This window comes from Stegostoma tigrinum, chromosome 45, assembly GCF_030684315.1.
Source record: "Stegostoma tigrinum isolate sSteTig4 chromosome 45, sSteTig4.hap1, whole genome shotgun sequence".
NCBI classification, from domain to species: Eukaryota; Metazoa; Chordata; class Chondrichthyes; order Orectolobiformes; family Stegostomatidae; genus Stegostoma; species Stegostoma tigrinum.
The window spans coordinates 723,083-739,508 of NC_081398.1; the positions used below are offsets into that span (position 1 = coordinate 723,083).

The 16,426-nt window shown below is 64.1% G+C and overlaps 1 protein-coding gene across 1 annotated transcript in view; it reads left to right on the top strand.

Moving 5' to 3' along the window:
- LOC125448637 (kinesin-like protein KIF1C) overlaps positions 1 to 16,426 on the top strand; it is a 54,653-nt gene that overhangs the window by 16,003 nt on the left and 22,224 nt on the right. The window contains 11 exon segments of the mRNA XM_059642565.1: positions 2,202 to 2,278; positions 6,875 to 7,054; positions 7,667 to 7,732; positions 8,804 to 8,939; positions 8,942 to 8,981; positions 9,330 to 9,441; positions 10,935 to 11,012; positions 11,426 to 11,494; positions 12,730 to 12,802; positions 15,712 to 15,790; positions 15,881 to 16,020. Coding sequence (XP_059498548.1) covers positions 2,202 to 2,278; positions 6,875 to 7,054; positions 7,667 to 7,732; positions 8,804 to 8,939; positions 8,942 to 8,981; positions 9,330 to 9,441; positions 10,935 to 11,012; positions 11,426 to 11,494; positions 12,730 to 12,802; positions 15,712 to 15,790; positions 15,881 to 16,020 — 1,050 coding nt within the window.

Sequence of the window (16,426 nt, forward strand, 5' to 3'; positions counted from 1 at the left end):
TTTAGCACGGCCAATCCACCCTAACCTGCACATCCCTGGGCACTATGGGACAATTTAGCACGGCCAATCCACCCTAACCCACACATCCCTGGGCACGACGGGACAATTTAGCACGGCCAATCCACCCTAACCTGCACATCCCTGGACACTACGGGACAATTTAGCACGGCCAACCCACCCTAACCCGCACATCCCTGGGCACTACGGGACAATTTAGCACGGCCAATCCACCCTAACCTGCACATCCCTGGGCACTATGGGACAATTTAGCACGGCTAACCCACCCTAACCTGCACATCCCTGGGCACTATGGGACAATTTAGCACGGCCAACCCACCCTAACCCGCACATCCCTGGGCGCTATGGGACAATTTAGCACGGCCAACCCACCCTAACCTGCACATCCCTGGGAACTATGGGACAATTTAGCACGGCCAACCCACCCTAACCCGCACATCCCTGGGCGCTATGGGACAATTTAGCACGGCCAACCCACCCTAACCCGCACACCCCTGGGCACTACGGGACAATTTAGCACGGCCAATCCACCCTAACCTGCACATCCCTGGGCACTATGGGACAATTTAGCACGGCTAACCCACCCTAACCTGCACATCCCTGGGCACTATGGGACAATTTAGCACGGCCAACCCACCCTAACCCGCACATCCCTGGGCGCTATGGGACAATTTAGCATGGCCAACCCACCCTAACCTGCACATCCCTGGGAACTATGGGATAATTTAGCACGGCCAACCCACCCTAACCCGCACATCCCTGGGCACTATGGGACAATTTAACACGGCCAACCCACCCTAACCCGCACATCCCTGGGCACTACGGGACAATTTAGCACGGCCAATCCACCCTAACCCGCACACCCCTGGGCACTACGGGACAATTTAGCACGGCCTGTCCACCCTAACCCACACATCCCTGGGCACTATGGGACAATTTAGCACGGCCAATCCACCCTAACCCGCACACCCCTGGGCACTACGGGACAATTTAGCACGGCCAATCCACCCTAACCCACACACCCCTGGGCACTACGGGACAATTTAGCACGGCCAATCCACCCTAACCCACACATCCCTGGACACTACGGGACAATTTAGCACGGCCAACCCACCCTAACCCGCACATCCCTGGGCACTACAGGACAATTTAGCACGGCCAATCCACCCTAACCCACACATCCCTGGGCACTACGGGACAATTTAGCACGGCCAATCCACCCTAACCCGCACATCCCTGGACACTACGGGACAATTTAGCACGGCCAACCCACCCTAACCCGCACATCCCTGGACAGTCGGTCACAGTGATGCTATAGTGGTCTGGCTTACCCCAACCCCCACCCCACCCCACCCCAAAGGGACTTCAGTTCAAATCGTACCCTGTTAAATGGGGAAATTTGGATTCTGTTTAAAGCCTGGAATTAGAAGCAAGCTCTAATGGTGGCTGTCACATAACCACACGCAGTTGTTGTTGTAAAACCCCATCTGGTTCACTTGGGCCCTTCATAGGGGAGGGAGATCTGTCATCCCAATTGATAAATATATCGCCGTTGTTTCAGTGTCTCTGGGTCAGAATCCCAGGAATTCCCTCCCTAAGGGACATTGTGGGTCAACCCACAGCACACAGACTGTAGGGGTTCAAGAAGGCAGCCCACCCCCACCTTCTCAATGGGGGCAACTAGGGACGGGGGCAGTAAATGCTGGGGCCAACCAGCGATGCCCATGTCCCATCCGTGAATGAATAACAAACTAAATTCTGAGTCAGGATGGGGAGGGGCTCGGAGGGGAACATGCGGTTGGAGTGGGGGTCCCATGTACCTGCTGCCCCTTGTCCTTCTGGATGGAAGTGGGTCGTGGGTTTGGAGATTGAGAGCCTCCAGTGAACTCTGCAGCATTACGTGGCGTGCAGTATCACAGCCTCCTCCAACCACCACCCCCGTGCACCCCCCCAAAAAAAAACACCTTCACAATCTCCACCATTCGCCCATCAATCCTACACCCCCACTCTCCCTGCCCTTCCTCGGGTCGGGAATTTGGGGGTTTCAGGTAGTGTGGTTTGTACTCATTGCAGGAAGGTGATTGCGATCGTTCTCACTTTCTCTCCGTCTGTCTGTCTCTCTTCCCTTCTCCCCACCTGCTTCCCCCGTCTCCCTCTGCCTTCTACCCCTCCCTCCCTCACAGGTATCACCAATCCCAAACACACTCAGGATGCCCCAAAGAGTTTCACCTTTGACTATTCGTACTGGTCCCACAGCTCTGTAAGTACCAGACCAGCACCTTCCTGAGGGCCGGTGGGGGCTCGGGCGGGGGGTGGGGGTATCAGAGATGTTCCTTTCTTTCTTTATTAATGGGATACGGGCCAGCATTTATTGCCCATCCCTAATGGTCCAGAGGGCAGTTAGGTCAACCACATTGCTGCGGGTCTGGAGTCACATGTAGGCCCGAAGCAGGTAAGGATGACAGTTCCCTGGTGAACCAGATGGGTTTTTTCATCATTATTTCTTAATTCCAGATATTTTATCATCTACCATCTGCCCCAGTGGGAGTCAAACCCAGGTCCCCAGAAGGTTATCTGGGTCTCTGGGTTAGTATCACTGGGCCATTGCCTCCCCAAGGAGGTGGGGGCAGTTGGGGTGAAGGTTCGTCCTGGAGTAAGGACGGTGCCAGGTGGGGTCCTGGGGATGGTACAGTTGGAGAGTTGTGGCTGTCAGCTGGTGCCCATAGGAGGGCATGGGGTCAGTGGTGGGTCGCGGTCATTGGAGGGTGCACGGGTTGGTGGGGGTCATGCCGTGGTGGGAGCGCAGAGGGTAAGATGTGGGTCATGGGGGGGTAGTATGGGGGGGGTTCAGATGTGGGTCACGGTGGGGTAGTATGGGGGGGGTTCACATGTGGGTCATGGGGGGGTAGTATGGGGGGGTTCAGATGTGGGTCACGGGGGGTAGTATGGGGGGGTTCAGAGGTGGGTCACGGGGGGTAGTATGGGGTGGTTCAGATGTGGGTCACGGGGGGTAGTATGGGGGGGGTTCAGATGTGGGTCACGGGGGGTAGTATGGGGGGGTTCACATGTGGGTCACGGGGTGTAGTATGGGGGGGGTTCAGATGTGGGTCATGGGGGGTAGTATGGGGGGGTTCAGATGTGGGTCACGGGGGGTAGTATGGGGGGGTTCAGATGTGGGTCACGGGGTGTAGTATGGGGGGGGTTCACATGTGGGTCACGGGGGGGTAGTATGGGGGGGTTCAGATGTGGGTCACGGGGTGTAGTATGGGGGGGGTTCACATGTGGGTCACGGGGGGTAGTATGGGGGGGTTCAGATGTGGGTCACGGGGGGTAGTATGGGGGGGTTCAGATGTGGGTCACGGGGGGTAGTATGGGGGGGTTCAGAGGTGGGTCACGGGGGTAGTATGGGGGGGGTTCAGATGTGGGTCACGGGGGGTAGTATGGGGGGGTTCAGATGTGGGTCACGGGGGGGTAGTATGGGGGGGGTTCACATGGTGGGTCACGGGGGGGTAGTATGGGGGGGGTTCACATGGTGGGTCACGGGGGGGTAGTATGGGGGGGGTTCAGATGTGGGTCACGGGGGTGTAGTATGGGGGGGGTTCACATGGTGGGTCACGGGGGGGTAGTATGGGGGGGGTTCAGATGTGGGTCACGGGGGGTAGTATGGGGGGGTTCACATGGTGGGTCACGGGGGGGTAGTATGGGGGGGGTTCAGATGTGGGTCACGGGGGGTAGTATGGGGGGGTTCAGATGTGGGTCACGGGGGGGTAGTATGGGGGGGGTTCACATGGTGGGTCACGGGGGGGTAGTATGGGGGGGGTTCAGATGTGGGTCACGGGGGTGTAGTATGGGGGGGGTTCACATGGTGGGTCACGGGGGGGTAGTATGGGGGGGGTTCACATGGTGGGTCACGGGGGGTAGTATGGGGGGGGTTCAGATGTGGGTCACGGGGGTGTAGTATGGGGGGGGTTCACATGTGGGTCACGGGGTGTAGTATGGGGGGGGTTCAGATGTGGGTCACGGGGGTGTAGTATGGGGGGGTTCACATGTGGGTCACGGGGTGTAGTATGGGGGGGTTCAGATGTGGGTCACGGGGGGTAGTATGGGGGGGTTCACATGTGGGTCACGGGGGGTAGTATGGGGGGGTTCACATGTGGGTCACGGGGGTAGTATGGGGGGGTTCACATGTGGGTCACGGGGGGTAGTATCGGGGGGGGTTCAGATGTGGGTCACGGGGGGGTAGTATGGGGGGGTTCACATGTGGGTCACGGGGGAGGAGGGTCAGACATAGCTGACAGGGTCATAGGGAGGCTGTTGGTTGCGGGGAGGGTGTGGTGATGGGGAGGGAGCAGGTGGCGGGGCAGGCGCGATGGGGTTGAGTGGGGGTGTGAGTGGGAGAGTGTGGGGGCAATGAATGGGTGGCAGTGCGGGGGGTAGTGTGGTGGCGTTGGGGAGGTGGGAGTGTGGTGGCGGTGAGCGGGGTGGCGGTGGGAGTGTGGGGGCGGTGAGCGGGTGGCGGTGAGCGGGTGGCGGTGGGAGTGTGGGGGCGGTGAGCGGGTGGCGGTGGGAGTGTGGGGGCGGTGAGCGGGTGGCGGTGGGAGTGTGGGGGCGGTGGGAGTGTGGGGGCGGTGAGCGGGTGGCGGTGGGAGTGTGGGGGCGGTGAGCAGGTGGCGGTGGGAGTGTGCGGGCGGTGAGCGGGTGACGGTGGGAGTGTGGGGGCGGTGGGAGTGTGGGGGCAGTGAGCGGGTGGCGGTGGGAGTGTGGGGGCGGTGAGCAGGTGGCGGTGGGAGTGTGCGGGCGGTGAGCGGGTGGCGGTGGGAGTGTGGGGGCGGTGAGCAGGTGGCGGTGGGAGTGTGCGGGCGGTGAGCGGGTGGCGGTGGGAGTGTGGGGGCGGTGGGAGTGTGGGGGCAGTGAGCGGGTGGCGGTGGGAGTGTGGGGGCGGTGAGCGGGTGGCGGTGGGAGTGTGGGGGCGGTGAGCGGGTGGCGGTGGGAGTGTGCGGGCGGTGAGCGGGTGGCGGTGGGAGTGTGGTGGCGGTGAGCGGGTGGCGGTGGGAGTGTGGGGGCGGTGAGCGGGTGGCGGTGAGCGGGTGGCGGTGGGAGTGTGGGGGCGGTGAGCGGGTGGCGGTGAGCGGGTGGCGGTGGGAGTGTGGGGCGGTGAGCGGGTGGCGGTGGGAGTGTGCGGGCGGTGAGCGGGTGGCGGTGGGAGTGTGGGGGCGGTGAGCGGGTGGCGGTGGGAGTGTGGGGGCGGTGGGAGTGTGGGGGCGGTGGGAGTGTGGGGGCGGTGAGCGGGTGGCGGTGGGAGTGTGGGGGCGGTGAGCGGGTGGCGGTGAGCGGGTGGCGGTGGGAGTGTGGGGGCGGTGAGTGGGTGGCGGTGGGGGTGAGCGGGTGGCGGTGAGCGGGTGGCGGTGGGAGTGTGGGGCGGTGAGCGGGTGGCGGTGGGAGTGTGGGGGCGGTGAGCGGGTGGCGGTGAGCGGGTGGCGGTGGGAGTGTGCGGGCGGTGAGCGGGTGGCGGTGGGAGTGTGGGGGCGGTGAGCGGGGGCGGTGAGCGGGTGGCGGTGAGCGGGTGGCGGTGGGAGTGTGCGGGCGGTGAGCGGGTGGCGGTGAGCGGGTGGCAGTGGGAGTGTGGGGGCGGTGAGCGGGTGGCGGTGAGCGGGTGGCGGTGGGAGTGTGGGGGCGGTGAGCGGGTGGCGGTGAGCGGGTGGCAGTGGGAGTGTGGGGGCGGTGAGCGGGTGGCGGTGAGCGGGTGGCGGTGGGAGTGTGGGGGCGGTGAGCGGGTGGCGGTGGGAGTGTGGGGGCGGTGAGCGGGTGGCGGTGGGAGTGTGGGGGCGGTGAGCGGGTGGCGGTGGGAGTGTGGGGGCGGTGAGCGGGTGGCGGTGGGAGTGTGGGGGCGGTGAGCGGGTGGCGGTGAGCGGTTGGCGGTGGGAGTGTGCGGGCGGTGAGCGGGTGGCGGTGGGAGTGTGGGGGCGGTGAGCGGGTGGCGGTGGGAGTGTGGGGGCGGTGAGCGGGTGGCGGTGGGAGTGTGGGGGCGGTGAGCGGGTGGCGGTGAGCGGTTGGCGGTGGGAGTGTGCGGGCGGTGAGCGGGTGGCGGTGGGAGTGTGGGGGCGGTGAGCGGGTGGCGGTGGGAGTGTGGGGGCGGTGAGCGGGTGGCGGTGGGAGTGTGGCGGTGGGAGTGTGGGGGCGGTGAGCGGTGGCGGTGGGAGTGTGGGGGCGGTGAGCGGGTGGCGGTGAGCGGGTGGCGGTGGAGTGTGGGGGCGGTGAGCGGGTGGCGGTGGGAGTGTGGGGGCGGTGAGCGGGTGGCGGTGGGAGTGTGGGGGCGGTGAGCGGGTGGCGGTGGAGTGTGGCGGTGGGAGTGTGGGGGCGGTGAGCGGGTGGCGGTGGGAGTGTGGGGGCGGTGAGCGGGTGGCGGTGAGCGGGTGGCGGTGGGAGTGTGGGGGCGGTGAGCGGGTGGCGGTGGGAGTGTGGGGGCGGTGAGCGGGTGGCGGTGGGAGTGTGGGGGCGGTGAGCGGGTGGCGGTGGAGTGTGGGGGCGGTGAGCGGGTGGCGGTGAGCGGGTGGCGGTGGGAGTGTGGGGGCGGTGAGCGGGTGGCGGTGGGAGTGTGGGGGCGGTGAGCGGGTGGCGGTGGGAGTGTGGGGGCGGTGAGCGGGTGGCGGTGAGCGGGTGGCGGTGGGAGTGTGGGGGCGGTGAGCGGGTGGCGGTGGGAGTGTGGGGCGGTGAGCGGGTGGCGGTGGGAGTGTGGGGGCGGTGAGCGGGTGGCGGTGGGAGTGTGGGGGCGGTGAGCGGGTGGCGGTGGGAGTGTGGGGGCGGTGAGCTCACCCCCCGCCCGGTGCAGTGACCCCCGGCTGTGGTTGGGTTCCAGCCCGATGACCCAAGCTTCAGTTCGCAGCGGCGGGTCTATCAGGACATCGGGGAGTCGATGCTGCTTCACGCTTTCGAGGGATACAACGTCTGTATATTCGCCTACGGCCAGACTGGAGCCGGCAAATCCTACACCATGATGGGGAGCCAGGAGACGGGACAGCCAGGGATCGTACCCCAGGTCAGAGCGCCTCGGGGGGGGCGGTCACCGTCGCTTGGCGGGGGTGCCGAGGGGGGTGTCTCTGCCACCATCGCTGGGACGAGGGGATAACAGTCTCGGGGGTGGTGTGATGGCCATCAGTGTCACTGGGAGGGCGGGGGTAACCGTCACCGGACAGGGGGTGGTATAATTGTCTTGGGTAGACGGGGCGGGGGGAGTCTGACTGTTAACGGGGGTGAGGGGAGTGGGGGGCGCGGGGTGCGGTGGGGACCTGCTTTCTGGGCCTGAAGCTCTGGCACCGCCATCGCCTCCTCTTGTTTTCACCCTCCCCACCCCCCGCTCACCCTCTTCCCTCCACCCACCTCTTCCTGCCCCCTCCCGTCTCCCCACCTCCCCCACTTCCCTCCCCCCCCTCCCCCCCCCCACTTCCCTCCCCCCCCCAACCCCCCACTTCCCTCCCCCCCCCCGTCTCCCCACCTCCCCCATATTGCCCCCCTCCCCCTTTCGCCCCCTCCCCATGCCAGTGGAGCTGGCTGAGGTTGGGTGATGAGGGGAGGGGACGGTGAAGACAGATGGCGAGAGGAGACAGACCTGCCACTGATCCCAGTGACCCACCTGTGTGTCTCCCCACAGCTTTGTGAAGATCTCTTCACCAGGATCAATCACAACGAGGATTTGCATCTCTCGTACTCAGTGGAGGTATGGGGTAGGGGGCATTCCCAGGAGGTGGGGGTGGGGGGCGCGTGATCCCTCTGTGCGTGGTCCCGCAGCACTGACCCTCCGACAGTGTCCGCTCCCGCAGCACTGACCCTCCGACAGTGTCCGCTCCCGCAGCACTGACCCTCCGACAGTGTCCGCTCCCGCAGCACTGACCCTCCGACAGTGTCCGCTCCCGCAGCACTGACCCTCCGACAGTGTCCGCTCCCTCAGCACTGACCCTCCGACAGTGTCCGCTCCCGCAGCACTGACCCTCCGACAGTGTCCGCTCCCGCAGCACTGACCCTCCGACAGTGTCCGCTCCCGCAGCACTGACCCTCCGACAGTGTCCGCTCCCGCAGCACTGACCCTCCGACAGTGTCCGCTCCCGCAGCACTGACCCTCCGACAGTGTCCGCTCCCTCAGCACTGACCCTCCGACAGTGTCCGCTCCCGCAGCACTGACCCTCCGACAGTGTCCGCTCCCGCAGCACTGACCCTCCGACAGTGTCCGCTCCCGCAGCACTGACCCTCCGACAGTGTCCGCTCCCTCAGCACTGACCCTCCGACAGTGTCCGCTCCCTCAGCACTGACCCTCCGACAGTGTCCGCTCCCTCAGCGCTGACCCTCCGACAGTGTCCGCTCCCGCAGCGCTGACCCTCCGACAGTGTCCGCTCCCGCAGCGCTGACCCTCCGACAGTGTCCGCTCCCGCAGCGCTGACCCTCCGACAGTGTCCGCTCCTCAGCGCTGACCCTCCGACAGTGCCCGCTCCCTCAGCGCTGACCCTCCGACAGTGCCCGCTCCCTCAGCGCTGACCCTCCGACAGTGCCCGCTCCCTCAGCACTGACCCTCCGACAGTGCCCGCTCCCTCAGCTCTGACCCTCCGACAGTGCCCGCTCCCTCAGCTCTGACCCTCTGACAGTGCCCGCTCCCTCAGCACTGACCGTCTGGGGTCTGCTAGTCACAGTGTGTGGGGTTGGGGTGGGGTTATTGTTGGTTTCTGGGTCTCGGGTGTGGAGTGAGGAGGTGAATACTGACTGTCTCCCCTCTCACCCCCGGCTTTGCCCCTGTCAGGTCAGTTACATGGAGATTTACTGCGAGCGCGTCCGCGACCTCCTGAACCCGAAAAGCCGAGGCAGCCTGAGGGTTCGGGAGCATCCGATTCTGGGACCCTACGTGGAAAATCTCTCCAAACTGGCTGTCACCAACTTCCGGATATCGCTGAGCTCATGGACTGCGGCAACCAGGCCAGGTGGGTCGCCACTGGCATAGGTGTCCCGTGGAGGAGACGGTGGGCTGTGGGCAACAGATCTCAGGGTAGGGGGGAGGAGGTGGGCACGGGGGTCACTGGGTGGGGGAGATTGGTCACGGGGCATGGCCGGGAGGTCCCTGGTGGTCATTAGGGGCGTCACAAGGGGCCCGGGGGGGTAATGGAGGGGGTTGATCAGCTGGCAGACCGGGTGGGGCGGGGTTCAGAGAGACCAGGGAATGTGGGTGTTTGTGGCGCGGTTTTGGGGAGTGGGGCACTTTCTTGGTTAGTCACCCCAACCCCAGGTTGGTCAATAACCATTCTCTTCACACCCCCCACCCCCACCCCCAGGACGGTCGCCTGCACCAACATGAACGAGAGCAGCAGTCGATCCCACGCTGTCTTCACCATCGTTTTCACCCAGAAACGGCACGATGCCATCACCAACCTCTTCACCGAGAAGGTGGGGGGGGCTGGCGTGAGTGGTGCGCGGGGTTGCGTGAGTGGAGTCTCGGGGAGGGGGTACATTGGGAGTCGGTGTTGGGGATGGGGGCTCGGTTTTGGGTTGGGGGTGTCAGTATTGGGGGAGGGGGGTCAGTGTTGTGGGTGGGGGCTTGGTTTTGGGGTTGGGGTTGTCAGTATTGGGGTGGGGGCTCGGTGTTGGGGTGGCAGTGTTGGGGGTGGGGATGGGGGTATCAGGGGTGGGGGGTGGTCGGTGTCGAGGGTGGGGGGGTCGGTGTCGGGGGTGGGGGGTCGGTGTCGGGAGTGCGGGTATCGGGGGTGGGGCTCGGTGTCGGGGGTGGGGGGGTCGGTGTCGGGGGTGGGATGGGGGTATCGGGGGTGGGGGGTGGACGGTGTCGGGGGTGGGGGGGGTCGGTGTCGGGGGTGGGGAAGTCGTTGTCGGGGGCTCGGTGTCGGGGGTGGGGGGGGTCGGTGTCGGGGGTGGGGAAGTCGTTGTCGGGGGCTCGGTGTCGGGGGTGGGGGGGGTCGGTGTCAGGGGTGGGGGGGGTCGGTGTCGGGGGTGGGGGGGGGTCGGTGTCGGGGGTGGGGGGGCTCGGTGTCGGGGGTGGAGTGGGCCGGTGTCGGGGGTGGGGGGGCTCGGTGTCGGGGGTGGGGGGGGTCGGTGTCGGGGGTGGGGATGTCGTTGTCGGGGGCTCGGTGTCAGGGGTGGGGAGGGTCGGTGTCGGGGGTGGGGAGGGTCGGTATCGGGGGTGGGGGGGCTCGGTGTCGGGGGTGGGGGGGCTCGGTGTCGGGGGTGGGGGGGGTCGGTGTCGGGGGTGGGGGGGCTCGGTGTCGGGGGTGGGGGGGGTCGGTGTCGGGGGTGGGGGCTCGGTGTCGGGGGTGGGGGGGGGTCGGTGTCGGGGGTGGGGATGTCGTTGTCGGGGGGTCGGTGTCGGGGGTGGGGGGGGTCGGTGTCGGGGGTGGGGGGGGTCGGTGTCGGGGGTGGGGGCTCGGTGTCGGGGGTGTGGGGGGTCGGTGTCGGGGGTGGGGATGTCGTTGTCGGGGGGTCGGTGTCGGGGTGGGGGGTCGGTGTCGGGGGGGGGCTCGGTGTCGGGGGTGGGGGGGGTCGGTGTCGGGGGTGGGGGGGGTGTCGGGGGTGGGGGTCGGTGTCGGGGGTGGGGGGGTCGGTGTCGGGGGTGGGGGCTCGGTGTCGGGGGTGGGGGGGGGTCGGTGTCGGGGGTGGGGGGAGTCGGTGTCGGGGGTGGGGGGGGTCGGTGTCGGGGGTGGGGGGGGGTCGGGTCGGGTGGGGGGGGTCGGTGTCGGGGGTGGGGGGGGGTCGGTGTCGGGGGTGGGGGGGTCGGTGTCGGGGGTGGGGGGGGGTCGGTGTCGGGGGTGGGGGCTCGGTGTCGGGGGTGGGGGGAGTCGGTGTCGGGGTTGGGGTCACCGTGCCCCTGGCCTTACGCCGGTGACCTTTGGCCCGTTGAGTGATTGGTGCACTTTGACCTTTGCCTGCAGGTCAGCAGGATCAGCCTGGTCGATTTGGCAGGAAGTGAAAGGGCCGACTCCTCAGGGGCAAAGGGCATGAGGTTAAAGGTGAGAGGTCATCTGTGTCCCATTCGCGCTGGTATCCCACACCCGCCAGTGCGTCCCCTCCCCTCCCCCGCCCTCACCCGCCAGTGCGTCCCCTCCCCTCCCCCGCCCTCACTCGCCAGTGCGTCCCCTCCCCTCCCCGCCCTCACCCGTCAGTGCGTCCCCTCCCCTCCCCCGCCCTCACCCGCCAGTGCGTCCCCTCCCCTCCCCCGCCCTCACCCGCCAGTGCGTCCCCTCCCCTCCCCCGCCAGTGCGTCCCCTCCCTGCCCCCTCCCCTCCCCCGCCAGTGCGTCCCCTCCCCCGCCCTCACCCGCCAGTGCGTCCCCTCCCCCGCCCTCACCCGCCAGTGCATCCCCTCTCCCCCCCCCCCCCCCCCCCAACGCGGTGTCTCACTGTCTGTACTCCTGCTCCCTCAGGAAGGTGCGAACATTAATAAGTCCCTCACCACCCTGGGGAAGGTGATTTCCGCACTCGCAGACATGGTGGTGAGTCTCTCTGTCTCCCCCCGTCCCCACACCCCCCCACTGTCTCTCTCCCCACCCCCCCACTGTCTCTCTCCCCACCCCCCCACTGTCTCTCTCCCCACCCCCCACTGTCTCTCTCCCCACCCCCCCACTGTCGCTGTCTCTCTCCCTACCCCCCCACTGTCTCTCTCTCTCTCCCTACCCCCAACTGTCGCTCTCTCTGTCCCCCCCACTGTCTCTCTCTCTCTCCCCACCCCCCCACTGTCACCCTCTCTCTCCCCACCCCCCCACTGTCTCTCTCTCTCTCCCTACCCCCCAACTGTCGCTCTCTCTGTCCCCCCCACTGTCTCTCTCTCTCTCTCTACCCCCCCACTGTCACCCTCTCTCTCCCCACCCCCCCACTGTCGCTCTCTCTGTCCCCACCCCCCCACTGTCTCTCTCTCTCTCCCTACCCCCCCACTGTCACCCTCTCTCTCTCCCTACCCCCCCACTGTCTCTCTCTCTCTCCCTACCCCCCCACTGTCTCTCTCTCTCTCTCCCTACCCCCCCACTGTCTCTCTCTCTCTCCCTACCCCCCCACTGTCTCTCTCTCTCTCTCCCTACCCCCCCACTGTCTCTCTCTCTCTCCCTACCCCCCAACTGTCTCTCTCTCTCTCCCTACCCCCCACTGTCTCTCTCTCTCTCTCTACCCCCCCACTGTCTCTCTCTCTCTCCCTACCCCCCCACTGTCTCTCTCTCTCTGTCCCCACCCCCCCACTGTCTCTCTCTCTCTCCCTACCCCCCCACTGTCTCTCTCTCTCTCCCTCCCCCCCACTGTCTCTCTCTCTCTCCCCACCCCCCACTGTCACCCTCTCTCTCCCCACCCCCCACTGTCGCTCTCTCTCTCTCCCCCCCACCCCGCCCACTGTCGCTCTCTCTGTCCCCACCCCCCCACTGTCTCTCTCTCTCTCCCCACCCCCCCACTGTCTCTCTCTCTCTCCCTACCCCCCCACTGTCTCTCTCTCTCTCCCTACCCCCCCACTGTCTCTCTCTCTCTCCTACCCCCCAACTGTCGCTCTCTCTGTCCCCCCCACTGTCTCTCTCTCTCTCCCCCACCCACTGTTGCACTCCTCCACCTCCCCTCTCTCCAGCTCCCCCTCGTTGTCTGTCTCTCTCCGCGCCTCCCTCCCCTCGTTGTCTGTCTCTATCCACCCCCCCCCCCACCCCCAGCACTTCCCGGTGTAATGTTGAAGATGTGTTTTCCCCCATGGACACAGGGAAAGAAAAAGAAATCGGATTTCATCCCGTATCGGGACTCCGTGCTGACCTGGCTCCTGAAGGAGAACCTGGGTAAGGACAGGACGGGAGCACGCAGCTCAGGCCCCTGTGACACAACAACACTGTGCTGCGTTTGTATATCACCTTCCATCCTGTCAGAACAGCCCACCACACTTCACAGCAGATCCACACTGATGTGGGGATGCATTGGGAGGGCAAGAGTTAAACCTCCTGTGATTGCACAGGAAGATGCCGTGGAGGGGTGTAGGGGCTGGAGGAGGTGACAGAGATAGGGAGGGGGTGTAGGGGCTGGAGGGGGTGACAGAGATAGGGAGGGGGTGTAGGGGCCGGAGGGGGTGACAGAGATAGGGAGGGGGTGTAGGGGCCGGAGGGGGTGACAGAGATAGGGAGGGGGTGTAGGGGCTGGAGGAGGTGACAGAGATAGGGAGGGGGTGTAGGGGCTGGAGGGGGTGACAGAGATAGGGAGGGGGTGTAGGGGCTGGAGGGGGTGACAGAGATAGGGAGGGGGTGTAGGGGCTGGAGGAGGTGACAGAGATAGGGAGGGGGTGTAGGGGCTGGAGGAGGTGACAGAGATAGGGAGGGGGTGTAGGGGCTGGAGGAGGTGACAGAGATAGGGAGGGGGTGTAGGGGCTGCAGTGGGTGACAGAGATAGGGAGGGGGTGTAGGGGCTGGAGGGGGTGACAGAGATAGGGAGGGGCTGGAGGAGGTGACAGAGATAAGGAGGGGGTGTAGGGGGCTGGAGGGGGTGACAGAGGTAGGGATGAGGTGTAGGGCCCGGAGGAGGGGACAGCGGTAGGGAGGGTGAAGCAATGGAGGGCTTTGAAGAGGGCAAAAATTACTAGGAGTTAGTGTTTGGTGGCAGATGTGGAACGATTAGTGAATGAGACTCTGTGCCAGCTCAGACAAAGAGGCCACAGAGAGGATTTTTTAAAAAATTCACACGTGGGATGTGGGAGTCACTGGCTGAGCCCAGCATTTACTGCCCCCGTCCCTAGTTGCCCCCCTTGAGAAGGTGGGGGTGAGCTGTCTTCTTGAACCGCTGCAGTCTGTGTGCTGCGGGTTGACCCACAGTGCCCCTTAGGGAGGGAATTCCAGGGATTCTGACCCAGAGACACTGAGGGAACGGCAATTCATTTCCAAGTCAGGACAGTGAGGGGCTCGGAGGGGAACGTGCAGGGGGTGGTGTTCCCATGTACCTGCTGCCCCTTGTCCTTCTGGATGGAAGTGGGTCGTGGGTTTGGAAGGTGCTGCCTGAGGGTCTTTGGTGAATCTCTGCAGCGCATCCTGTAGATGGTACACACTGCTGCGACTGAGTGTCGGTGGGGGAGGGAGTGGGATGTTTGTGGATGTGGTGCCAGTCGAGCGGGGGCTGCTTTGTCCTGGATGGTGTCGAGCTTCCTGAGTGTTGTTGGGGCTGCCCCCATCCAGGAGCAAATGGGGAGTATTCCCTCACCCTCCTGCCTTGTGCCTTGTAGATGGTGGGACAGGCTTTGGGTGGGGAGTCAGGAGGGGAGTTACTCGCTGCAGGATTCCCAGCCTCTGACCTGCTCTTGTAGCCGCTGTGTTTATGTGGTGACTCCAGTTGAGTTTCTGGTCAATAATAATTCCCAGGATGTCGATGTTGATGGTGGGGGGGGGGTTCAGTGATGGTAACACCATTGAATGTCAAAGGGCAGTGGTTAGATTGTCTCTTATTGGTGATGGCTACAGCCTGGTGATAGTGTGGGGTGGATGTCACTTGCTACTTATCAGCCCAAACCTGGATATTGTCCAGATCTTGTTGCATTTGAACATGAAATTCTTCAGTATCCGAGGAGCCACGCATGGAGCTGAACATTGCAATCATCGGCGAACATTCCCACTTCTGACCTTATGATGGAGGGAAGGTCATTGATGAAGCAGCTGAGGACGGTTGGGCCTAGGACACTACCCTGAGAAGCTCCTGGAGCTGAGAGGATCGATCTCCAACTGCATTGAGTATAGGGGTGGGGAGGGTCATGTTGCGGCTGTACAGGACATTGGTCAGGGTCCCTTTTGGAATACTGCGCGCGATTCTGGTCTCCCTGCTGTAGGAAGGATGTTGTGAAACTGGAAAGGGTTCAGAATAGATTTACAAGGATGGTGCCGGGGTTGGAGGGTTTGAGCTACAGGGAGAGGCTGGATAGACTGGGGCTATTTTCCCCGGAGCGTCAGAGGCTGAGCGGGGGGATCATATAGAGGTTTATAAAATCATGAGGGGCATGGATAGGGTGAATAGACAGGGTCTTTTCCCCAGGGTAGGGGGGAGTCCAAAACTAGAGGGGCACAGGTTTAAGGTGAGAGGGGAAAGATTTAAAAGGGACCTGAGGGGTAACTTTTTCACACAGAGGGTGGTGCGTGTATGGAATGAGCTGCCAGAGGAAGTGGTGGGGGCTGGTACAGTTACAGCATTTAAAAGGCATCTGGATGGGGACATGGATAGGACAGGTTTAGAGGGATAGCGGCCAAATGCTGGTGAATGGAACTAGATTAATTTCAGATACCTGGTCAGCACGGATGGGTTGGGCCGAAGGGTCTGTTCCCATGCTGTATGACTCTATAACGACAACCGATTTCCTTGTGACTCCACCACCAGAGCGTTTGCCCCCTGATACCCAACGATTCTAGTTTTGCCAGGGCCCCTTGACTTTGCAGAGTAGTGACTGTATTTTGCGAGTTGGCATCGGAATGTGGTGTTTGGATTAAGAGTTGATGGAATGTGGGATTCTTGAGCGGATTTGCCAAGGTAGGGACAGGGTGATGTTATTGACGGTGGAACTCTGCTCAAAGTCCGACCGTGTGAGTGTGACATGTGTCGATGAGCAGAGTGGGAGATGAGTGAATGTGGCACTGGGATTGAGGTCGGTGGGGGGGAAGTGCTGTGCGTTTGGATTCTCCCAGCTCTGGCCGTCCTCATATCTAACCTCCCGTCCCTGGTACAGGTGGGAACTCGCGCACTGCCATGATTGCGGCTCTCAGCCCTGCAGATATTAACTACGAGGAGACCCTCAGCACACTCAGGTAGGTCAGCACTGATCCTCGTTGTGGGGAGTGTGGTTGGACGGGAGGGGAACCATCAAACAGCCACGTGATGGCCGCGTTCTCTTTCAGATACGCAGACAGAGCCAAACAGATCAAGTGTAACGCGGTCATCAACGAGGATCCCAACGCCAGACTGATCCGGGAGCTCAAGGAGGAGGTAGCCAGACTGAGGCAGCTGCTGTCAAAGGAAGGTCTCAGCGTCATGGACAGTAAGGAGCAGCGGGGCCACCCCTGGGATACACGCCATCCCCACCCCCCAACCCCTGGGATACACGCCATCCCCAACCCCCAACCCCTGGGATACACGCCATCCCCAACCCCCAACCCCTGGGATACACACCATCCCCACCACCCAACCCCTGGGATACACGCCATCCCCAACCCCCAACCCCTGGGATACACACCATCCCCACCACCCAACCCCTGGGATACACGCCATCCCCAACCCCCAACCCCTGGGATACACACCATCCCCAACCCCCAACCCCTGGGATACACACCATCCCCACCACCCAACCCCTGGGATACACGCCATCCCCACCCCCCAACCCCTGGGATACACACCATCCCCACCACCCAACCCCTGGGATACACGCCATCCCCACCCCCCAACCC